This window comes from Euprymna scolopes, chromosome 41 (assembly GCF_053919585.1).
Source record: "Euprymna scolopes isolate OS-2025 chromosome 41, ASM5391958v1, whole genome shotgun sequence".
Classification (NCBI taxonomy): Eukaryota; Metazoa; Mollusca; class Cephalopoda; order Sepiida; family Sepiolidae; genus Euprymna; species Euprymna scolopes.
The window spans coordinates 106,199-131,700 of NC_136522.1; the positions used below are offsets into that span (position 1 = coordinate 106,199).

General features: G+C 33.2%; 1 protein-coding gene across 1 annotated transcript in view; it reads left to right on the top strand.

Annotated features, from left to right (window-relative positions):
• LOC145266285 (neuroendocrine protein 7B2-like) overlaps window positions 1-23,251 on the top strand; it is a 44,025-nt gene extending 20,774 nt beyond the window's left edge. Inside the window, exons 4-6 of the mRNA XM_080121828.1 lie at window positions 3,282-3,484; window positions 16,973-17,026; window positions 22,903-23,251. Coding sequence (XP_079977954.1) covers window positions 3,282-3,484; window positions 16,973-17,026; window positions 22,903-22,983 — 338 coding nt within the window. The 3' untranslated portion in view covers window positions 22,984-23,251. The remainder of the gene's footprint in view (window positions 1-3,281; window positions 3,485-16,972; window positions 17,027-22,902) is intronic.
• The last annotated feature ends 2,251 nt before the right edge of the window (window positions 23,252-25,502 follow it).

Sequence of the window (25,502 nt, forward strand, 5' to 3'; positions counted from 1 at the left end):
AAAACTTAATTTTAAGAAGCCAATACAATGCAGATATATTTTTTATAAAATAAACAAACATTTATTTGTTTAAAAATCAAAATTTTTTTGGCAAGCATAACGTTTTAATCATGATAGAAACAGTTTTTTCTTTCTTTTTTTATGGAAAAAAAACATCTTCATAATTCAATTCATACGTGACCATGCATTCTCTGACTTAAAATATTGTTAAAAAACAGCACACAGATTTCACTTGTCCAATGTCACCATGTCACAAAATAAGAGAAAGAGAAAATAACAAAGTGTTTCTATCCTGATAAAGATGCTATGCTCGCCAAAAATTTTGACTTTAAACAAACAAAAAGAAAATCTTACATTAAATATATATATGGAACTGATTGCTCACACTAAATTCTAAAACATTTTCCTCCTCTCTGTTTTCCACAGTGTTCACACATAATCATCTAAAAAAGTAAAATCTCACATTTTTTGTGTGTGTGAGGGTAACAGAGGGTATTAATCTGCGACTTTCCCCATCTTTTATTTTTTTTCTTTGTCTATTAGCAAGGCACAGAGGTACCATCAGAAGGATATTTCAAAAACACCAGTGCTTGACCTTGTTTTCTGACTAGTACAATGAATTTTATCTTACTATCTTTTTCTCTCTATTGGGAAAACTAGAGGACACTTGCTTATCATTTAGTTTCACATAGGCTGCTCTTGTTCTTACAGGTTGAGGGTACAGCTTGCCTGGTTGCTGTTTCCAACTGGTAGTAAAGGTACCCTAACTTTTAGGTGATGCTAAAGGTAGCTGCTCTAGCAATTGTTGTATAATATTGAAATAACTGTAAAACATGTCACACATGGAAAGAAACCCTGCATTATTTCTGGTGGGCTTTCCTGAGGTCACAACCCAATAGATAAAGACCCAGCTAATAGTCTACTTGTGTTTCTGACATCTGACAAACACCCATTTTATTCAACCTAATCTGTCCATGTTTATGTAATTCTGGTCCTTTTACATCACAGTGGCAACATGCATTGTTAGAAGTGAATAGAAGTAAAAGAAAAGAAAAAAACTAGTTCTTATGCAGAATAAGAACCATGCTATCGTCAGAATTTTCTGGCAGCTTATATAAAACACGAAAGGTATCAAAATGCTGAACCAATGAAATCACAGCAACCAACGTCATATAAGAAAACGTTTCTTTGCTATCATTAGCTTATCATAAAAACAACTAAATGTTTTCCTTGATTTGAACAAAAACAGAATCATAAAAAGGAAAAAAATTATAAATTTTTTAATTGTTTGTTTTCTTTAAGTTGTTTTTATTCAAAAAATAAATATTTATTCATGAAACTTACAATGAGTGTTTTTTTCTTGATTTGAATTTTAATATTCTTTCATAAAATTGTCCAATAATTATCTCATTTTTTTATAAGAACAAAAATAATTTATTGTCTTCATTTTTCAATTAATTTTCCATTGACTTATCTTCATCTATAAATATAAAAGCGAAAATGTATGTATGTATGTTCGCTTTTCCTCGATGTCCACGAAAGGCTTCTTTCAAACAAGCGCTTGCTTGCTTCACAACTTTTTAAAACTTTCTATATCATCTATAAATTGTAATATCTACGAATTATCCACGGAGCTCGACTCTCTATTTAATTTTATTCACTTTCAAACCTTAATTATTCCACATTTCCCGCATCGGTACGCGTTACATTCGCTTTTCGGTATAAAAAAAGCGAACCTCGACTCTAATCACAAGCCCAGAGCCAGTTTGGTCAATGTCGACTTCGTCATATCAGACTTTAGCTTTTATTTCGAGACAAGGGAGCGGCTTTTTAAAAACAAACAAACCCATTTATTCAAAACTGTCCCGCACAAAATAACTGCTGAATACCTATCGCCGTCACGTCAATCAAAAATGCGCACCTGTTTTTTTAAAACACTTTACTATTTTCCAACTGCGCATCGTCAACGCTTCGGCTTTTTTTCACATACCCCGAAAAACACCCGGGCAACGCCGGGTACCCCTCGCTAGTCTATAAATATAAAAGCGAAAATGTATGTATGTAAATGTATGTATGTATGTGTGTCTGCAAAAAACTTTCGACAGACAAAACAAAAATTCACAAATTTGGTCTCATATGAAAGTCCCATCCTTCGCCCGACAAATATTGAAAAATTGACCAAAAACGTTAATTTTTTCACCCTGAAATCAGTACTTTTCTACGGGGGGGGGGTCAGCAAAAACCGTCCTCTTATGACGAGATCGGTTCTACGCATGTGTCAGACGACGTCATAACCTGATTTAGTTTAAATATTTGAAGAACTGACATCATTTCATGTAAGTCGTGTTAGGTCAGTTGGTTAGAGGGTTGGGTCATTATCTAAACGTTTTTGGTTCGAATCGTGGTGTGAGATGTCTTTCCTTTTTTTTTCGATTTTTTAATTTTTAATATTAAAGCAGGTTTATTTAAGCTATTTTTCACGTAACGTTCGTTTTTCTGTTTGTTTTTTTTTTTTTACTTCGCTTATTCTTAGGTTTTCATTAACCCACACACACCCAAAAACAGCCAGCCAACGCCAAGTACCCACCGATTTTTTAAATTTTAATATCGAAACAGGCTTATTTAAGCCATTTTCACGTGTTTTTTTTTGTTTTTATTTTTCAGAAGTTTTAACGTTCGTTTTTCTGTTTTCTTTTTTGTTTTTGTTTTTCCAATTTTTACATTTAACATGGTTCGTTTGCCTTACGTTAGTTTTTTTGTATTTTTTTTTTTACTTCGCTTATTCTTATGTTTTGATTACCCCCCACCCCCCACCCACTACCGCCCGGGTACCCCTCGCTTTGTTTTTCAGATAAGTTTTAACTTTGTTTTTCTGTTTTCTTTTTTGTTTTTTTTTACTTCGCTTATTTTTATGTTTTGATTAACACCCATCACCACCCCCCGCCCGACCCCCCCCAAACACTCGGGAAACGCCGAGTATTCCCCCCCCCCCCTGCTAGTAATTTCATAAATCAGAGTCCATTTTCTGTAGGCTGTTTTTGAACCCAGTCAACGACGGGTACTTTAGCTAGTAATAAAATAAAATAAAAATGGCCAGCATTGAACACATACAAATAATATTCATTCGGTACCTTCCAGTGTTTTATGTAAATTGCCCAGAAAATTCTGACGATTGTGCAATCTTTATTCAGCATAAGTACAAAAAAAAAGAAAAGAAAACTACACTTTTACTGAAATATCTTTATTTTTGCTTTTCTTCTACTTTTTGTTTTTTCTTTTAGAGCGTGATGGCTGCTTCACCAAGTTTGAAAACTCTGCTGAAAACAATCGGAACTACCAACGTTCTCAAGACTGTCCATGCGACGCCGATCACATGTTCTCGTGTCCAGCAGGCAGTAAAGTCATTAATACCAAAAGCCGAAAGGCAACAGCATCACTTGGTTCTGGTGTAGCTCATGCCTTAGGTGACCAGGAAAGCAATGAGGTCAGTTTTCTATCCTCTTTATCATCATCATCATCATGATCGGCTTATATGCTGGTATGCATTGAACAGTTTAAAGAAATTGACTTCCTAACCTATCTCTGGTTAGGCCTTTTTCTCAAGTCCATTTTTCCTTGGACTTTTGCTGTGAACTTAACATGCTGCCTTAATTGTTTTATATCTATTAACCCAAGAACTCTTATCCATTCTTTTAACATGGCCATATTAGCAAAGTCCTCTGCTCTGTATAACATATCCCGATACTGTCTAGACTTAATCTTCATCTGAGGTCATCAGATTTAAACCTCTCTTTAAGATTTATGTTACACATTCATCTTTCTTAAATCATTTTTTGTCCATGCAACGTATGTCCTCAACCATTAACAGTCATGTTTAATTGACAGGAATGTGAGCACTCCACTTTTCTTTTCTTTTTTTTTTTATCAAATTCTGCTTTTTTTTTGTAATTCAGAAAAAGCGGAATTCTGTTTTTTTTTAAGAAAAGATCAAATTGTGCTCTTATTTTCTCCAAACCTGGCTCGATTCTATTTTTCTTTTTATTTCTTCATTTCTGTCACTTTATCTTTTTTATAGAAATATCACCATAAGCAGTAACACCATTTAATTCAGAAATGCAGAGGGACAGAGAGAGAGAGAGAGAGAGAGAGAGAAAGAGAGTGAAAGAGAAAGAAAGAGAGATTGGATTAGTCTTACATTTATTTAATTTAAAATTTTTTCATTTTCACGATTAAAATCTTCTAACCCAACTTTAATGGATAATTGGATTTGTCCTGATCTTCTGTGATACACACAAACAGACAAACGCATATATATATGTATATATATTGACAGACACTATATATATATATATATATATATATATATATATATATATATGTGTGTGTGTGTGTAGGGTGACCCCTCAAAAAACAAAAGCTAAATGGAGGCCATCTAGAACATATGCTTTAGAACGGAGAAAACAAGGCCAAAGACCCTTGTGTTTTGATGTGATGTTTTGAATATAATAAATTAGTTATGACCAAAGTTTCATTTCATTCGGATAAAACACTAAGAAACGGGGCCTAATTAGAGTTGGGGCCCATTTTTTTTTGGGGGGGGGGGTCACCCTGTATACCCAAGACCTCTGGTTTTAGTGGAGGGGAAACTGAAACTTGCTGCTATGGTTTAAAATGATCTGAAATAACAATAAAGGGAGACTTGATTCCAAATATTTCTCATGTGCTATATCTTCCCTCTTTTGGAAATAGGGTACGATTATGGATATCTCCAGTACCAAATAATTCTTATACACTGAAATTTACTTTATGCATGAAAACCAAAGAGGGGAGATATCACATATGAGAAATATTTGGAATCAAGTCTTCCCTTGCTATTATTTCAGATCATTTGAAATCATAGCAGCAAGTTTTAGTTTCCCCTCCGTCAAGGCCAGAGGTTTTGGGGAAATATCAGATATTTTGTAATTCATATGCAAAACTAGGAAAACAAATGACTATGGCATTTTATGGCTGTAAAAAAGTGCCAAAAATAGGCTTTGAATGATGGATGATCCCCTTAATGTGCGGCATTATGGGCAAATGTCACAAAGGCCACTACACAATTCAAGTCATTAGCTTTTCAATGAGCCTTCATTTGTAAAATTCTGATCAATAGTCACTGAGATATGGAACTTATAAAATTGCCAAACAGGTGGTATATTTATATATGGATATATATATACTGGTAGCCAAATTGAATATTGAAATGCTCATATCTTTAGTTCTATCGGACGAAACTACAGGAAAATTTGCAGGCTTTTTAAAGATTATAATACTATTTTTTTAAAGATTATAATACTATTTTTACCATAGAAATGGTTAAAATTTTATTACAATTGTTAATAAAAAGAACCTATATTTTCAAATCAATAAAATATGCCGAAATTTGCCTACATTTGTATATATATATATATATATAGCTTCAGTTTTGCTGCTTCGGTTGTCTTCCCTGTGGCTTTGCAAGGCCATTAATATATATATATATATACTAGCTGTACCCTGCCACGCATTGCAGTGGCTCAAATTGGCGCAATGGAAAAAGTTCCAAAATGAGAAAAAGCATGTTTCTTATAGGTTTAAATTTCCATTTTGCATGGGTACAGTTTTTGTTGTTCCATTTTCTTATCTGATATACAGATTTTCCGGTTTGGTGACTCTTGAATATGTAACATAAATTGTCCATGTGAAAAAACAGTCAGTGTGTAACTGTAAGGCCCACAATTGTAAAGATTGTTCCCTGTGCTTTGTTGATGGTTATTGCAAATGACAATAAAATTGGAAAGTGCAATTTGCTAAAGTGTAATGATGTATCCGGTGGAATCATAGGAATGCATGGAATGAAGATATATTCATCTGTGAAAGGTTCTGTTAAGATTGCTGTTTCTATGATATTGTTTGTTATTTTTTTTTACTGCAAGCTATGTGCCATTGCAAAGCTTGGATTGGTTTATATTTCACAACATGATAATTAGTTATCCAAATTTCAGTTACAATACATGCGGTGGCATCCCTGGCAAATATGACTGTTGGATAATTAACCACTTTATCTGCTTTCACAACAGTGTCGATGGATTTGTATTTGACTACCTCACTTGGAATTTTACATTTAATTATAGCGTTAAGTTCATGGGCATCTTTGTATTGACCTGCAAGAATAGCTCATTCACTCAGTCAAATGGAATTCTTATATTTTTAATATCTGCAAAAACCTTTTAAACTAACTATTCTTTTGATGAAATAAAATTACAGAAATTACAGAAGTTAAAAGTCAAAGAATTTTGCCCTTAACTCTGATCAGCTGGCACTTTTTCGTACCCAATTTCCCACAAGTGATGCAAAAGTTTTTGTGCGGATCGAACAGTCTGCAACTGTACATGCATATTTTTAGTTAAGTTTAATGTCTTCACATGGAACAAAAAAGTAGAGTATTTGAGGCAAGCATTTATTTCATCTGCTGGTGTTGATTGAAGAATAACAGGTAACATTTGTCTGAAATCTCCTGCAAGCAATATTACTGCATTCCCAAATGGTCTGACATTGCCATGCAAATCTTGCAAGGATCGACCAAGAGCCTCAAGTGATTTTTTGCGTACCATTGTGCATTCATCCTAAACAATAAGTTTGCATTTCTGCAATATTTTTCCCCATATTGGATGTTTTGGAGATGTCGAAGATGAGATTTTTGAAAAGTTGAATGTTTTAAAGTAGAATAAATAATTCTTCTACTTGGCAGCAAGGTCGCAGGTATTCCTCATGCAGCAAGGGCTAAGTCTATGTCATTTTGTTACCAAATGGCTGCCAAAATCAATTTAATTAGAAAGGTTTTACCAGTTACTTCTGGTGCTGTTCAAGGTAGCAGTAATTTCCAAATAACTTCTATTCTCACAGTCAGTAAATTAGGTGACTAAAATAGGATTTATCCATGTTTTGACAATGCCTTATTCACTGTAATTAATTTAGGAGACTAAAATAGGATGAGGGATTAGAGATGGACAGATAGAGAGGAAGATATATAGATAGAAAAGAGACAGTGAGAGGAAAATAGAGAAAGAGAAGGAGATAGAGAGATAAAGGGATTGATAGATAAACAGAGAGAGAGGTGGAGTGTTAGAAACAGAGAGGGATGAAACAGAGGAAAGGAGAGAGATAGAGGGAGTTAGAGAGAGAAAGGAGCTCAAAGAGAGATGGAGAGGGTGATATAGAGAGAAAGAGATTGAGAGAGGGAAAGGAAGAGATGGATAGAGAGAGATATTGAGAGAGGGGGAGAGAAACAGAAGGTGAACTACACTTCACCGTTTTTTTCCTCGTTTAGTAGAGAAGAAATCTTTCGAGACTGAGGCAATTTTAATGTTTTGTTATTATCCAGAGTACCCCTTTTTTTTGGGGGGGGGGGCTAGATTTTCCTCGCATTAGAAACCGACCGGGTTATCTGTACTTTCACTTAACAAATTAATAAAAGAAAAACATATTGTAAAATTTGAATTTAACAGGAAAATACTATTTTAAAAAATAGCACGGTAACATAAGTGCATAAGTGCCACTTTAGGTACTCCTTGGGCGTTGAGTTCCATGGCGACCAGCATAATTATTTAATGGTCGCTCCTTTAGCCCCCCCCCCTCCCAGTCAAGGCTAATGCATGCGCATGTAACATTTTTTTTATTTACTGACGTTGGCTTAGTAACTAAACGATTTATTGATAATTTCGTAACCCTTAAACGCATGCCGGAAGATTTAAATTGGTTCATTATTGTTGTAATGAAAAAAAAAAAGTTTCATTCAACACAAAACCAAAAACACATATTAATGATAAATGATTTATTATTCTATTCATTGAAATTTAATTTTTAAATTAAAAATTAAAAAAAAAAAAGTTAATAAAAAAATAGTTGCTTATGTGCGCATAAACAACTTGTTTTTTTTTAGATTAGGTCCACCTTATAATCACCCCCCTCCCCAACCTCCTCATATTAAGAACAGCTTCCGGAATAAACACCACTTTTGGAGGGGGGGGGCTATTTGCAAAATTTAACTGATATTTGTTGTCAGCATACCCACCCGAAAATACTATTAAAAAAAAAGGAGGGGTTCAGTGCCCGTGGCAGAGAAGTAGATTTATTTATCAATAAAAGTTGCGGAGAAGTAAATTTATTTATCAATAAAAGTCATTTAAAAAAGAAAATTCTGGAGGTGGACCTAAATGTTTTGTTTTCGCACTATTCAACAATTTGTTCATCTGCGCATGTAAATTAAAAAATATTTGTAAAAGTGAGAAGTTATTAGTAAAGAATTTAGTTGTTTTTTTTTTAATTTATTTTTTTTTTTTTACACCTCCACAAATGTTAAGAACGGCTTTCAGAATAAACACCCCCAACTGTAATGTTTTGAAGGGTTTAATATAAGAACAGAACAAAAAGAGAAATATGAAATACGACAGGATTTATTGACTCCTCTTCCAGCCCGCGTGGGCCTCGATTACATTACATTTCTTTGTCTCCCATTCCAAAAGAGTTCAATAAGAGGAAAGAGGGTTAACAGTCCAAGGGAGATAATTCCGATTATTCCACATCCCCCTTTCAGGTCCCAAATTCATAGTGAAAGTTTCTCTGGTGGTTGAATTTTTCTACCACTCTTTGTATATTTTACTTTGGGACTTTCTGAGTTAAAGGATTGGATATCCTCATGTACAGTTGACTGCACATCTGTTTGGTTAGTTTGTCCCATTAAATTATTGTAGCTGCACTCAGGAATGTCTCTGGATGCATTTGGTAAGACAGATAATTCTGTCGGTGCAGCTATTTGAGGAAAATCGATGTGCTCATTTCTTTTTCGAAGATGGTTTCTGTTTCTACGAAACAATCCTGAGTCCGTTTCAACCAGGACTGATCTTGGAGTAACAGTATCTACCACTTTGGCTGGGCTCGTTTTGGGTGTTTTCACCCAAACTGCCTGTCCTTGGGAAACAGGGGTTTGTTCTCTAGTTCTATGACTTTTATCAAAATACAACTTCTGTTTCATTTTGACCCGAGCGTCTGCTTCTTTGAATTTTTCGACACTTTGTTGATAATTTTCATTTTGATGAGGAAGTGCTGGAATGCGAGTCCTGAGTTTCCTATTCATCAACAATTCTGCAGGGCTTTGGCCATGCTGTAGTGGAGTAGTACGGTAATTAAGTAAAGCAATGTAAGGATCCTTTGACTTTTTAAAAAGATTTTTGACTGTCTGAACAGCACGTTCTGCTTCGCCATTGCCTTGAGGATGGTGTGGACTGCTGGTAAGGTGAATAAAACCATAGATTTTTGCAAACTCCAGGAAATCTTTAGATATAAATTGAGGGCCATTGTCACTTATTATCATTTCAGGTATACCGTACTTAGCAAATATTGATTTGCAGTGGTTTACGATACAACTTGCATTGGTATTTTCAAGATGTGATATTTCTATCCATCTTGAATAATAGTCTATAACTATGAGGTATTTGTGGCCATTAAATTCAAATAAATCCATTGCAACTTTTTGCCAAGGGTAGTCTGGCAACTTGGTTGGTTGTAGGGGTTCTGGCGGATATCTTCTTTCTTTTTCACAAATACTACATTTTTCTATTTTCTCCCCTATTTGCTTTGAAAGTCCTGGCCACCAAACATTACTCCGTGCCAACGCTCTACATTTCACGATACCTTGGTGTCCCTCATGAAGACGATCCAAGATGTCTTTTTGAAGATCCACAGGGATGATTAGTCGGTTCTGATACAGTAAAAGTCCTTGGCAGACTGTAAGGTCCTGCCTTATAAACCAGTAGGGTCTTAGCTGAGGGTCTCGTGTAGCGGCTTCAGGCCAATGGTCCATTTTATAATAGTTCATGACTTGACTGCAGATTTTGTCGGAGTGTTGTTTCACCCTTATTTCTTCCAATCTCCTGTCGGTAACAGAGATGTTTTGTATAATTGAACGGATGAACATGTCTGTCTCTGTCTCCTGCTCAAATTCATGTTTGGTTGGTAGGCTGTTTGGAGCTCTAGATAGAGTGTCTGCTGTAATGAGATTTTTCCCAGCGGTATGCATGATTTCATAAGTGAATCTCATTAAGCGCATACGGAAACGTTGTATTCTTGGGGTTAGTTCATCAAGCCGTTTTGTTTTTAATAATGCCAATAATGGCTTGTGATCCGTTTCAATTATGAACTTATGCAGCCCAATCAAAAAGTCGGCAAATTTTTCGCAACACCAAGTGACTGCAAGGGCTTCTTTCTCAACCTGAGCATATCTCTGTTCCGTTTCAGTAAGTGCTCTCGATGCATAAAATACAGGTCTCCAGTCATTCCCTTGTTTCTGGAGCAGTACTCCTCCCAAGCCATAGGAAGATGCATCAGCCGAAATTTTTGTTGGCTTATCAGCACTATAATGGAGCAGTACCGGTGCAGAACTCAGATTTTTCTTTAGTGTTTTAAATGCAGTTTCCTGAGGCTCATCCCAAATCCATGCATTGTCTTTCCTCAGGAGATCTCTGAGTGGTTTTGTGGTCTCTGCTAAATTTTTAGCAAATTTACCAACATGATTTGCCATCCCTAGCAGTCGTCGCAGTTCAGACACGTTTTGTGGTCTGGTCATGTTCATGATTGCGTTAATCTTCTCTGGGTCTATTTGGATACCTTCTTCGGAAATGAGTTGCCCGATAAATTTAATTTTGCTAACAGAGAATACACATTTATCATTTAATGTTATTCCTGCTGCCTCCATTCTCTCTAGCACTATTTTTAAACGACGGTCATGCTCCTGTTGGCTTCTCCCACTGACAAGAACATCATCTATGTCACAGATGACTCCTGGTATTCCTGACAAAATGTGTGTCATTTCGCGGTGAAAAATTTCAGGGCCTGAACTTATTCCAAATGGTAGGCGCTTATAGCAATATCTTCCAAATGGCGTAATAAAAGTGGTAAGCTTCTGAGAATCTTCATGCAACATAATTTGATGGAATCCGCTGTTGCAGTCCAGTTTACTAAATATCTTGGCTCCATCAAGTTGAGCTAATAACTGGTCCGAAGAAGGCAGTGGGAAATGTTCACGCTTCACACTTTCATTAAGTTTAGTGAAGTCAACACAAAGTCTGATTTTACCATCCTTCTTTGGAACTGCTACAATAGGAGCACACCAATCAGTAGGCATTTCGATTGGGCGGATGATATCTTCACTTTCTAATCTTTTAAGCTCCTCCTGGACTTTTTGTTTCATAGGAATGGCTAGTCGTCTGGGAGTTGTAATTGAAAAAGGTTGAGCATTCTTATCCAAATGTATTTTATAAACATGCTTCAGTTTTCCTAGTCCCGTAAATACTTTTGAAAACATTTTTTTGTACTGGTGATCTCTGCCTTCTATAGAGTTGATCTTGCTCAACAAGTTCAAAGCTTTAATTGCTGGTCCACCCAACAATGGTTCCATCAAGTCCTTAACGATGTACAACTCTTGCAGTGAATTTTTTTCTCTATAACAAAGTGTAGCATCTACTTTTCCAATCACCTTTATCTTGTTCTGACCTGGTCCATATAGTCTTTTATCCGTCTGCTTTATTATAGGAGAATTTTTCCTAAAGAACCGGTCCGGCACTACAGTAACATCAGCGCCTGTGTCCAATCTGAAGTTGACTATTCTGCTGTTCTTCGCGGTGGTGACCTTTATATTGGCTTGCCAGTCAATTTTTCCTTCCTCTTCACCGTTTTTAATGTTTCCCAATGAGATCGACCCTAGGAAGTCATTTTCTTCTTTTGCAACTCCCCTTACCGATTTTGTTCTACATTCCGATGCATAATGTCCTAGTTTTTTACATTTATTGCATGTTGCATGCATCGCTGGGCAGTCATCTCTGCCGTGTGAAGTAAAATATCCACATCGTATGCACTTTCTTTTAGTCATTTTATTATTATACTGAAAATTATTTCTTCTAAATACACGGTTTATTTGTGTATCTGGTTCTGCCGAGGATATAGCTTGTGACTGTTGCTTTGAGGTTTCATGTGCTCTACCCATTTGCAGGCATTTATCTAGAGTTAAGGTTTTATCGGCTAAAAATTTTTCCCTTAACATATCATCCTTCACCCCAACAACAACTTGATCCCTAATTAATCTGTTCGTTAATTGTCCAAAATTGCAACTTTTTGCAAGCTGGCGTAGAACCGCTATATAGGTTTCTATATTTTCTTCCGGTTCCTGCTTTCGAAGGTGAAATTTGTATGACTCGTACGCTTCATGCGTTTCTCCAACAAAGAAGTCCTCAAATTTTTGCAAGACTTTTTGAAGATTATTTCGATCCTCCTCCGAATTAAAATGTAACCCTTCAAAAATATCGAAACATTCCTCACCGATTATAGAAAGGAAAACAGAAGTCTGATATACTGAATCAACCTCGTTTGACAATCGACTGGCCACAGAATAATTCAAAAAATTTCGTTTAAATTTCCTCCAATTGTTTGCAACATTTCCTGACAGAGACATTTTTGCCGGGGGCGGTATATTGGCGTTGAAATTTCTTTGAGCCATAATTTTCTTTCTTTCTTTTTTTTTTTCTTTATTTCTTTTTTTTTTTTGTAAAAATAAAACAAACTTACTAGTTTTCTGACGAAACTCTTTTTTTTTTTTTTTTTTTTTTTTGGTAATTTACTTCGGTTGTCCGGGCTTGTTTGCTGTTTTGATGTCTTTCTTTTTTCCTTTTATATATAAAATTCTTCTTTTTCTTTTTTTCGATCCTACTTCTGACTCCATGTAATGTTTTGAAGGGTTTAATATAAGAACAGAACAAAAAGAGAAATATGAAATACGACAGGATTTATTGACTCCTCTTCCAGCCCGCGTGGGCCTCGATTACATTACATTTCTTTGTCTCCCATTCCAAAAGAGTTCAATAAGAGGAAAGAGGGTTAACAGTCCAAGGGAGATAATTCCGATTATTCCACACCAACCTCTCCATGTTAACAACGGATTTCGGAATAAACACCATTGGGGGGGGGGATATTTAAAAAAAAGTCGATAAAAGTCGTCATTTAAAAAGAAATTTAAAATCAAATGTTTGTAAAAAGTGAGAAATTATTAATAAATGTTTAGTAACATTTTTCGGGGCTAATGCAGAGAGTGATCTGCGCTATTTTTTAAATCGTGTTTTTTTTTAATCAATTGCAAGGTTAAAGTACAGAATAGGTACAAAACACCCCCCATGTTAAGAATGGCTTTTTAAATAATAACGTTATTATTTCAGCATGGATCACTCTCTGCATGAGTACCCATTTTTCTTTTAATATTCATAAAAAGTAAAACTTTTTTCAAAATAAATAAATAAATAAATGTTTGTAAATGTGACAGATAATCGTTTAGTTATGGCAACGTCAGTAAATAAAATATGTTACGCGCGGGGTGAGGTGCGTCGTGCGACTATTATTTTTTTTACTGGTCGCCATGGAACTCAACGCCCAAGGAGTACCAAAATTTAATTTTTTGGTCAAAAAATAAATTTCAAGCAATTTTTGCAATAAATAATAGATAGCAACTTCGTTAATTTTACGACTCGCCCCAGCATATTATAAACACCCTAACTTCCCCATGTTAAGAATGGCTTTCGAGGTTTATGGAAGGGCGTTTTTTTTTGTTTTTTTTAACATGGGGGGGAGTTAGGGTGTTTATAATACGTTGAGGCATGTCGTAAAAATGAAACAGTTTAGAAAAAGTTAAAACAAACTTTTTTATGTAAACAATGCCGTGAAAATAAACTAAACAATTAAAACGTAATGTTTCATGAGTGAAGCCTTAACATAAATAAAATTTAAAAAACATAAGTACATAAATGAATTTAAAGTTTTAAAATATGGGATTATTATTATTTGTGTGTGTGTGTGTGTGTGTGTGTGTGTGTGTGTGTGTGCTAATGCAGAGAGTGATCCGCGCTATTTTTTTAAAATCGTTTTCCACGTTTAAAGTTTTATGATATGTTTTTATTCAATTGTAAGATTAAAGTACAGAATAGGTACAAAACACCCTCCCTTCCCCATGTTAAGAATGTCTTTTTAAATAATAACATTATTATTTCAGCACGGATCACTCTCTGCACGAGTAAGTTTTTTTGTTTTTTTTTTACTTATCGAGTTAACAGAAAATGAAATCTTTCGTCAATTCGTGGCTGTGAAATGAATCGAACCGGAAGTTCAGTTTTATCAACAGAACAGATTCGCAGTAAAAAACATATATTTATTTTATTTAATATTTTAATTTTAATAAATCGCGAGGTAAATTTATTTCAATAGCATAAAAACATACCTCGACTCTAAAGATGGGTTGTCTGAAAATTTCAAATAAACTGGTAACTTAGAAATAGGGTTTTATTTGTTTAGAACAAACCAACTTTACATATATATATATATATATATATATATATATATATATATATATATATATTATATATATATGATTTTTATAATAATAATATGGCGCAATCACATTGATACACCAGTTCTCGTCAGATCACCAAAGTTAAGCAATGATGAGTCTGGCCAGTACCAGATCGGTGACCATTTGGGAATGCTAGGTGCTATATGTACTGTGCCGAGTCGTAGAAATTTCTAGCTTGGTATCTGGGAGCACATTAATTAACTGGCAGAGATACATCCCCAGTTTTCGTTAAGACATTCATCTAGAAGGGAAAACTCTGATGTAAAAACCTGTGGTCTACTGTATGCTCTGTTTTGTGGAAGTCGTTTGCACCAACAAACAGTAGCAGTAATACTAAAAAGTGTGGTTGGTTCTACACAAAGCCTTCACCGCTATAAACAAATCATCTCTGTGGATTTTCGAACAACTTAGTTGTTGTGGCAGAATCTCATACATCGAAATTGAAGGGAGAGTCCATATATATGTATATATAATATATTCTTTTGTTTTTTATGTATTTTTCTCTTTTCATCTTTTTCTTTCATGTTTTTTCTTGGCTTACTTCAACCCCCCCCCCTCCTTTCAACTCTCTCTGAAAATTCTTATTTTGTCATACTTTAAACAATTCATGGCTAGGTAAGATAGAAAAATTTCGTTTTATTAGTGAATGTTTTCCTGTCTCCTCCTGAAACCAATCAGCCTATAATTTCAGTATGGAAAACAAAAGTTGGAATACATTTTTATGGAAATCGCTCCATGAAGCCAATTGATGTAAACTAAAAAACATACTACTTCAAAGTAAAAAAAACTTGCTAACAGTAAATGTTATATGGAATAGATTGACACAGGAAACGGCAATTTTCCCCTCTTGGTCAGAAACATCGCTCCTGGAATGTGAGATAAAATAATAAGAAAATAAAAATAAAATAAGGGAAGCGAAAGTTACGTGGCTACCAAAAGTAAACCCAAGATCCATTTTCTACTTTCTTTAAATTATAACATGGTACTGAGTTAGTAATTAACCCTTGAGACTCACACCAGAAATAAATATCCGATCCGAGATGTTCTTCTATTTCATAATTTTCCATCTCTTAATGTTTTCCAACTGAAAAACCAATGTGTTTCTCTAATCCATCTGTTTTAAAAATATAATAATGTTGTTATTGGTTTAATTTCTTTTTTGTTGTTTTTTTTTAATTATTTATTTTGTTTAGTTACCTGTGATATTTAAACAAAAAATGAAAAGCACTGTTGCCACATCTTGGGAAGAGCTGCTCAAAGACCTTTCCTGCCTTGACAGTATTCAAAACTAGCTTTAAAATCTAGTGGGCGATGTCCTCTTCACTCTACTACCTCTTTCTCACAGAAGAGACATTACAAATCTATCTCTGTTCTAGCGTTATTTTCATTGCAGGTGTTCGACTAAGCTTCTCCTCTGTAAAACATTCACAGCAAACACTCACCTTGCTATAACCACTGTAACTAATTTCCCTTACTCTCTATCTGTGCTTAAACTAAACAAAAATTGCATGAGCAAAGCTTCTTTTCTAGAATTACCCATCTGTAGTCCACAATACCATAGGGCTGCTTCTCAACTATAACCATTTTTCTCATAGAACAATGTTGCTAATCTTTACTCTATTGTTATTTTCATGGAAGTTGCTTGACTGAGCTCTAATCAGTGGTTTCCCCTGAAAAATATTCACAGCAAAAACTCGTTTAACTACAACTTCTTTAAATACTTTTTCTTTCTTTATATACTTAACCTAAATGGAACTTCAATGAGAATTATTTTTTTCTTAGATCTCTTTGTCCATGGAACACAATACCACAAGGTTGCTACAGAGCAGACTACAACATGGTTGTTTTCAAGTCCAATGTTAACGAATTTTTGTTGAGCTGTCTTCAAATTCTGCCCAGTTTCAACCATTGTCGTCCACCTGACAAACTCGTTAACCCTTGTCCTCATAAATATAAATAGTGACTCATTAGTACAACAACAATAAAAATATTAAATGAATCAGTTCTCATATGATTTCTATCCATGTAACATATGTCTTCAACCCTCATGTTTTATTTAGAGAAATGTGAGTTCTTCACTGTTTCATGAAATTCTGCTTTTTTTTTTTTGTAATTCAGAAAAAATAGAATTCTGCTTTTATGTTTAAAAAAAAAAACGTCAAAGCTTTATGCCCTTATTTTCCTCTCATTTAGCTTGATGCTTTTTCTCTTTCTTTGTTTCTTTCACTTTGTCTTTCTTTTGCTTTTACTTTTCTTCTCTTCCACTTTTCTTCACGTTCTTATTGAGTTGTCTGCTTAAATAATAAAATTCTACCCAGTTTCAACTATTCAATGGCTGAATCATTGTCACACTGTTCACTTGTAATAAACTCATTAACCCTTGTCCTCGGACGACCTTTACACCTTGATAAGTGTTGACACATTAATATAAAAAAATATTAAACAAATCAATTAATGCATGAACATATTTTAAAGATTCCGTTTTTGTCTTCTTTGTAATTTCAGAAAAGACCTTCAGTGGTTGCAAAGAAATCACCCGAGCCAATGATGAACATGGAGGTAAAACATTTCTTCCCATCATTTTAGATGGGCGATGTGTATGAAAGATGTATTTGTCTAAACAAAATTTAAATCGAAATTCATAAATTCAAAGTTATTTTTTATTTATCCAAACTATATTTCTATCAAAACAACTTAGGCTTATTCAATGACGAAACCTTTTTTCTTCGAATGCCCTATACATATTGATAGGAAAACTCACAAAATACAGTTATGACTATATTTTATTTGCATACTTATTTTATAAACATTTTCTAACAAATGATTTTTCTGTGCAATTCATTTGGAATTTGATTCTACTATTTTCTCATATACACATAATAATTTTGTTGATATTAGTAATATTAGTGATAGTGAAACAGATATTGAGTTGCTCACAAACATGACAAACCACAAAAATGGTGGTCGATTACTATTTAGAAGGTCGCTAATTTCACTATTAAAGATAATTGTAAAAAAACCTTGCAGCATCATTAATTTTAAGCTCGGTAGAATATTTCAGTTGAACTAGAGTAAGTTTTTTTTTCCTTTTTTTTTTTATTGCTTTACTTGTCCTCCCATCACGTGTTCCTAATTTAATCTATTCATAACATTTGTTTTAATTCAATTTATTTCTACACAATCGGTCGCTTGTTTTTATTTTGCCACAAATCTTGCCTTTAACCTCCTTTCTTTTGACACACGACTCTTCTCACTCCTCTTCCTTCTTCTACTCCTCTTACATACCTCCTATAAATACTTAATACTTTTCCTACTCCTCATTTTCTTCCTATTACATACTCCTTATACACACTTACTATTCTTCCCACTCCTCCTTTTCCTCCTATCACATGCCTCCTATACACACTTACTACTCTTCCCAGCTCTTCCCATCTCCGCTTATCACATGACTTCTACAGACATATCTATTGCCTCCCTCCTCTATACTGCTGTTTCATCTCCTTGGATATTGTTCTTCCTACATCATATAAAAATGTTGAGTTTTGTTCAATAAAACAATGTGGATCAAGTAAAGAATAGATACCCTGTAGCAGACGCCGCCGCCTGGCGGCGACCGACGCACATTTCAACTAACACCGGTGATTCGACCTTGACATTGCACCAGCACATGGCGTCGGTTGTTTGTAAACACGTCAAATAGCAAACACGCTCGAATATTCGCCAGCATTTTTTTAAAATATATTTACAAAACTTTTGAAGATTTAAAAGAAAAAATGTATATTTACAAAACATTTTTGTAAAGTAAGTAACAAAACGAACGTATTTAAATAAAAGATATTTAAATAAATGGGTGTCTTTCTGTTTTGGATTTTTGCGACCAAGATTTTTTAAATCTCGATTGTTTATACTTGTGATTTTATTATGCATAAAAATTGCCTCGGCCTAGAAGGATTTCTCCTTCACTCACCACCAACATACATCGCACTTTAAATAAATATTGAATTTTATTAAAAACGTACACAGAAAAAAAAAAAAAATGGGCAAATCAAACAAAAAAAAAAAAAAAGAAAAATTAAGGTGTTAAAGAATGAACGTTTTTTATATAAGTTTTATTCAAACAGTCTTTATTTGAACTTAATGGACTGGGTTTTTTTTTGTATTTATTAACTGTTTTATTATTTTTATCAAACAAAAATAGAACTTTTATAATGAAATATATATTATGGACTGTTTTTCAAACCTCGAAATTGTAAATTAAAGTTTTATTTTAAAAAATAAAAAAAAAAGACGAGGTGTTCTTTTTCTGTTCGAGATATATATATATTTTTTTCACCATTTATCACTTTGAAATTTTATTCAACAATGAAATGATAAAAAAAAATTTTTTTCATTAAATATATTTAAAAAAAAATATTATAAAATATCTAAAAAGTCTATTTTTTATGTCTGTAAAAGTTTGCTGAAAGTTCAAATAAAGTTTATAATTTAATTGAAAAAAAAAACACTTCGTCTTTTTTTTTTTTTTTAAATAAAACTAACTTTACTTTTACAATTTCGATATTTGAAAAACAGTCCATGCCATTATAAAAGTTCTATTTTTGTTTGATAAAAAGAATAAAATAGTTATTAAAAAAGTTCTGTAAATATATTAAAAACGCACTCAAACAGACACCCATTTATTTAAATATATTTTATTTAAAAAAAAAAAATCTTGCTTGCGAATATTCGTCGAAATTTAATATTTAAAAATATTATTTTAAAAATATATTAATTGTCGCTGAAGTTAATGTTTTAAAGAATAATTAAATAAATATTGAATTGTCTTAAAAACGCACACAGCAAAAAAAAAAAAAAAAAAAAAAAAACACGGTACATAAAAATCAATCTTGGTCGCAAAAATCCGAAACAGAAAGACACCCATTTGTTTAAATATATTTTATTTAAACACGTTCGTTTTGTTACTTACTTACTTAAAAAAAAAAAAAATGTTTTGTAAATATATATTTTTTCTTTTAAATCTTCAAAAGTTTTGTAAATATATATATAAAAAAAAAAAAAAAAAAAATTGCTGGCGAATATTCGAGCATGTTTGCTATTTGACGTGTTTACAAACAATCGACGCCATGTGCTTGTGCCAATGTCAAGGTCGAATCACCGGTGTTAGTTGAAATGTGCGCCGGTCGCCGCCAGGCGGCGTCGTCTGATACAGGGTATCTATTCTTTACTTGATCCAACAATATTACCAAACAAATATAGTCAAGCCCATCGATCAAAATATCTTTGCGTAGCTTTAATCATATGTTTGTATTCTTATTAATATTTCTACTTATTTTATTTGTATCCTTGTTTCTAACATGTTTGTTGGGTTAATTAATAACCTTTCTTAAGTTAGTTGTGAAGTAAATAAAGAAAACGTGCCTTTTCTTCATGACTTCATAGTGGATGTTATATTGACGATGAAAAAGAAAACAAATTCACAGCATAACATATTTTAGCCTTTTTATATATAGAAAGACAGGTCTGTTTATTCACTTGTTTATAACACGAAAGAGAAAGTACACGTCACATATGTGCGTTTTTATAAAAAAAAAAAACAGTCACTCAAAGGTAGACAACTCTGAGTCACCCAATTCTAAAACACACATCTTCTTTTAAAAGGGAGACAACATCATTGAAAAATAAGCGGCAAAGAGAGACAATTCTTCAAGCATTAAGAAAACCCAGCAACATTGGTAAATTTCCAATAACGTTAAGTTGCTTATCCACGTTTCCATAAACAATTTTACATTTGTGTAAAATTTTTATTCCCTATTTACTTCCTCATATGTCTGTAAGTGTATGTTTAATAGAAAAAAAATAAAAGAATCTACATAAAATCTAAAAAATATATTTGTATGTAAAGTTAGGCAAAGAAGATAATGGAAACATTCTTGAATCTCTGAATGCATCGCCTAAGGAAGTTATGAAACAGATTTTGTTATGGAGGTCGAGTTTTTCTGTCAAAATTTGGAAAGAAAATACTGTAATTTCAATGTATTCTTTCCGTTTGGCATTTTTTATTTATTTATTTTTTTTTCAAAATCATTTAATGTTTCTTAAGCTTCTCTTCAAACTAAAAAAGGACCTCGGAAACGGTTGTTCTAGTAGTGCGCTTGATTTTATTTGGGTGGTTTCAGTAGCACTCTAAAAACGAGAGCATAAATGTAGGATTACAGTTTTACATTTGGTATGTGGTATATAGTAATGTAAAAGTGCTCAACATCCCAGATAGAGTAAATGTATTTAAACGAACTTTTCTGTTCTTTGTTAATTCAGTGTTGTCCAGATGCCATAACAGTGTCACGGTGTGTATCAAACTACCGCTTCCATTAAAAAACAAAACAAAACAAAACAAAAAACAATGACTATACTTGTCGGCAAAAATAATCACGTGGCTGACATATCATGAGCATGCATGCTAATCTTTCTTTTTTGTCTTAACCAAAACCGAGAGGGGGGGAGGAAAAAAAACAAAAAACGTAATATAAACACAATCAATATACATTTAAGAGAAGCTGTAAATACCTTACAATTTGCTTGCATTACGCAATTTTGAATTCAAAATGGCGTAATGCAAGCAAACTATAAGGTATTTGCAGTTTCTCTTCTAATTTTCGGATTTTTTAATCATGTCCAAACGTATTTTATTATTCTACTAGCAGTTCAGCCCGGCTATGTTCGGGCTCTATGTACTGTTCATAACTCATATGTATATATATATTAAAAAGTTTGACTCATGTCCAGGTAACCTACATCTAAAATTTCAAGTGTTAAGACCCAAAATTGGCATAGGAGTTTGGTAGAGTCTGCAAAGGTCAACTCTTTCAACTTTGACCTCCTGGCAGCCAAATTTTCGCCCAAAAACTGGTTAGAAAGCTTGCTGCATGTCTGAATACCCTTTATGTAAAATTTCAAATGTTTAGACCCAAAATTGGCTGAATAGTTTGCTACAGAACCGCAAAAGTCAAATCTTTTGAAGTTTGATCCCTTGACAGCCACAAACCGATTAAAAAGCTTGCCCTATGTCTGAATACACTTTATGTAAAATTTCAAATGTTTAGACCAAAAATTGGCTGAGTAATTTCATAGAGACCGTAGTGGTCAAATTTTTTAAAACTTTGACCCCAATTTTGACCCCTTAACATTTATTGTTTTGGGCTCAAATCAAATTAAAAAGTTTGATCCATGTCCAAGTAACCTACATCTAAAATTTCAAGTGTTTAGAACCAAAATTGGTAGAGGAGTTTGGTAGAGTTTTCAAAGATCAAATTGTTGAACTTTGACCTCTTGACAGCCAAATTTCTGGCCGAAAACTGATTAAAAAGATTTTTTCAAATCTCAATACCCCTTATGTCAAATCTTGAGTCTGTAGACTGAAAATTGACAGAGTAGTTTGGTAGGGAAATGTACACACACACAATTTCACTTTTATAGATATACTAGCATTTCAGCCCGGCGTTGCCTGGGTGTTTGAATGTATATGTTGAGCCCAAAAAAAAAAGTGGTGGTAGGAAGGCAGGCTCGAACCCGTACCACGAAGGAGGAAAAGAACGGGAAAAAGAACCAGACGTCTTTGCTGTTATGACCACCGCCAAACAGGAAGTGACTTATGTTTAAATTAAGGCTAGACAATCGAAAGGAGAGGATGACTTTCAAAAATATCGGCGAAAAAAGCGACCTCTCCCCTTGTAGAAAAGTGCCCAGTTGAAGGTGAAGATATTAATGTTTTTAGCCAAATTTTCAATATTTGTCGTCTGAAAGGTCGAACTTAAAAACGATACTGATTTTGTGAAAATCCGTTGCCTCTGTCGAAAGCTTTAGGCAGACATGCAAACATACATACATTTATATATTGGTAAGTAAAAATTTTCGACCCAAACCAAACTTTGAATACCCTTTATGTAAAATTTCTCTCTCTGAATACCCTTTATGTAAAATTTCAAATGTTTAGACCAGAAATTGTCTGAGTAATTTGGTAGAGACTGCAGAGTTCAATTTTTTTTTTAACTTTCACCCCTATGATGACCCCATAACATTTATTTTTTGGGGCTCAAATCAAGTTATTAAGTTAGATTCATGTCCAAGGAACCTATATCTAAAATTTCAAGTGTTTAGACACAAAATTGTAGGAGGAGTTTGGTAGAGTTCTCGTTGAACTTTGACCCCTTAACAGCCAAATTTCTGGCCGAAAACCGATCACATCGATTTTCCCAAATCTCAGTACCTTGTATATCAAATTTCGAGTCTGTAGACTGGAAATTGACAGAGTTATTGCTTAGGGAAATGTACACAGACACACAGACAGACATACAGACACACACAGACACGTTCACTTTTATAGATATATAGATATGAGGATATTTATTTATTTATTTATTCTTTGTATCTTTTCACAGGGTCCATTTGATGATTACCTTGATTCGTTTGATGCAGATATCCTGAAAAAGAGGCTTGCCAAAAAATCTCCCTATGCTTAGGAGAATTCAAAACAAATATATATCAATTAAAAGTAATAGAAAAATCAAAATGTTTATAATTTTTAAAAGTCTATTGTTAATTGTCTCGACGGTGAAGAAAATCCCAAATTTCCCCGAAACATCACATTTTGTTGTTAATCCTATTTTCATGTTAATGCATTTGCAGATTCAAGTAAAAATCGACAAACATATTTCTTTGGTTCCAAATTGCAAAATGGAACAAATGTTGATCAAAATAAAAATGTCGCAAAAACAATCAAAAGTAAAACTATTTTGTTTTGTGTTAATAATCAATTTATGTTCATGTGTTCAGCATTTATGCATGCGTGTACATGCAATGGTGTATTGCGGATCAAGGCCAGTGTAAGAATATTTCTATTAAGTATCACAAAAAACAATTAAAATTAAATGGGTTTTTGCATTTTAATTATCATCTGAAAGTTTTCACAGCAAATGTAAGCCAGTTTTAAGTTATTTTTATTGAAGATTTTGTATAAGGGATTGGTTATGGAGAAGTGTTTTTCAATAAAATTTAAGAATTTCCAGCTAAATTTAGATGTTAGTATATGATTACAGGGAAGTATATACCAAATTATATTTATTTTTCTCCTATTTTTAATCTTACTGTACTTTGGGGTAATTGTGCCAACTAGCTAAAAGTGCTCTTTTGGCAACCATGCATATAAAGAGCACTTCTTTTAGTTGGCGCAATTATCCCCAGATTTGGCACAATTACCCCAAAGTTCGGTATTATAGCTACTGCTGTCCTGTTGTTTATATTTCATTTCAACACACTACATTTTAGAGCTATGTTATAAATATTCCTTTACTTAAATAGATTTTCATCGCTAAAATCATTGCTAAGTCTATTTCAATAAAGTTGGAAATGCTTTATTATTGATGGGGGATGGTTGGACTTTAAGTCTACATATATTGGCTTGACGTGAGTATGGCTTGTATTTTTTATTTAAATTTATGGTGACATCTAAAAAATTAGTGATTTTTATGTTAGCTAGTAGTTTTCAATACAAATAATCTGTTTTCAGATATATGTCGACCTACATTTTTTTTTTTTTTTAGATTGGTGTGGACAATTTTCAAAAAAGGAAGTCGCTTGTCTTAGGAAATATCTAATTACACCCGTTTACCTACATCACTGCATGCAAACAAAAAGAGATTCCTAATTTTTCAAAGAAAGAAAAAATTTTAGTGTAAGGGCAAAAACTCAAACTAGTAAATTTAGCACAAAGGAATGAAGTATCATCACGATCTCATCACACGTATGTTGACATTTTCTAAAAGCAACAAGCCTCAACGGAGACTGAAACAAGTTCTTAAAACGGGTTACCCTTTTGTTGGATTCGTGATTATAATATCAATGGTCAATTATTAAGAATATTTCCAAAATAAGAACGTCATATTTATTAATATGTAGGTTTTATATGTAGTGTTACATAATATGTAGTGTTACATAGTGTTATATGTAGTGTTACATATATGTAGTGTTACATAAAAGCAGAAAAACATTGGAACTGTCGGTTTCAAATCCAATATCTGGTCACTCATGTCGAATTTTATTTAGCCTCTGTTTATGTTTGTCTGATATGGAGGGCGCTTTTATATAAAATTAATCAAATATGTTCAAATTTCTTGAAAAAACAAAAACAAAAAAAACAACAAATTAACAATATACTTTCAAAAGTGTCCAAGCTATGTAAAGCTATATTATATAAAGATCAGAAATATCCCTTCAACTTCCGTTTTGGATTACCCAATCAGAGTCTATTTCTCAAGCGATTTGAGCACATGACAGAGTTAATAAAAAGGTTAAACGCATGGCAACTTCCTCTGTCTTGATCAGAACATGGTACTGATAACATTTTCACATGACTCGGCCCAACCTTTAAACAACCCTCTTGGAGCACAATTGAACCTACCCAGGTCTTTGGTGCCTGAGTTCAACTTTGTCAAGCTGAATCTATCATGTCTAGTGCCGGCATCTTTAATGCACATATATGAACTCTTTTCTCTATTTGAACAGGACTTCCTATCCTAACCTTTTTGTCTCCATCCATAGGCATGGATTCAATCTACTACTAATCCTCTTCACTCTACTCTTACTAACGAAGATAATCAATACAATTGTTTTAAATGTTATAATGAGACTTTGTTTTTCTATTATATATATATATATATATATATATATATATATATATATATATATATATATATATATAACACTTATGTTTATATGTAATTTAACTATTTGGGATAGTAATGACATATAAATAAATAACAAAGTTCTCCTTTAGTGTGATACCAGAGCTATAAATGTTTTTCTTAAAGATACAATGTAAAAAGGAATAGACACACAACTAGTAGTGTGATTCGAAGACAGAAATTTTTGCCTATAATGCCTAATGTTAAACTCTGAAAATAAAATAACTTGGCAAAAATTGGTCAAATACTGATTAATTTAATTAAATAATAATATTGAAATTAGATACCAATATTGGCAA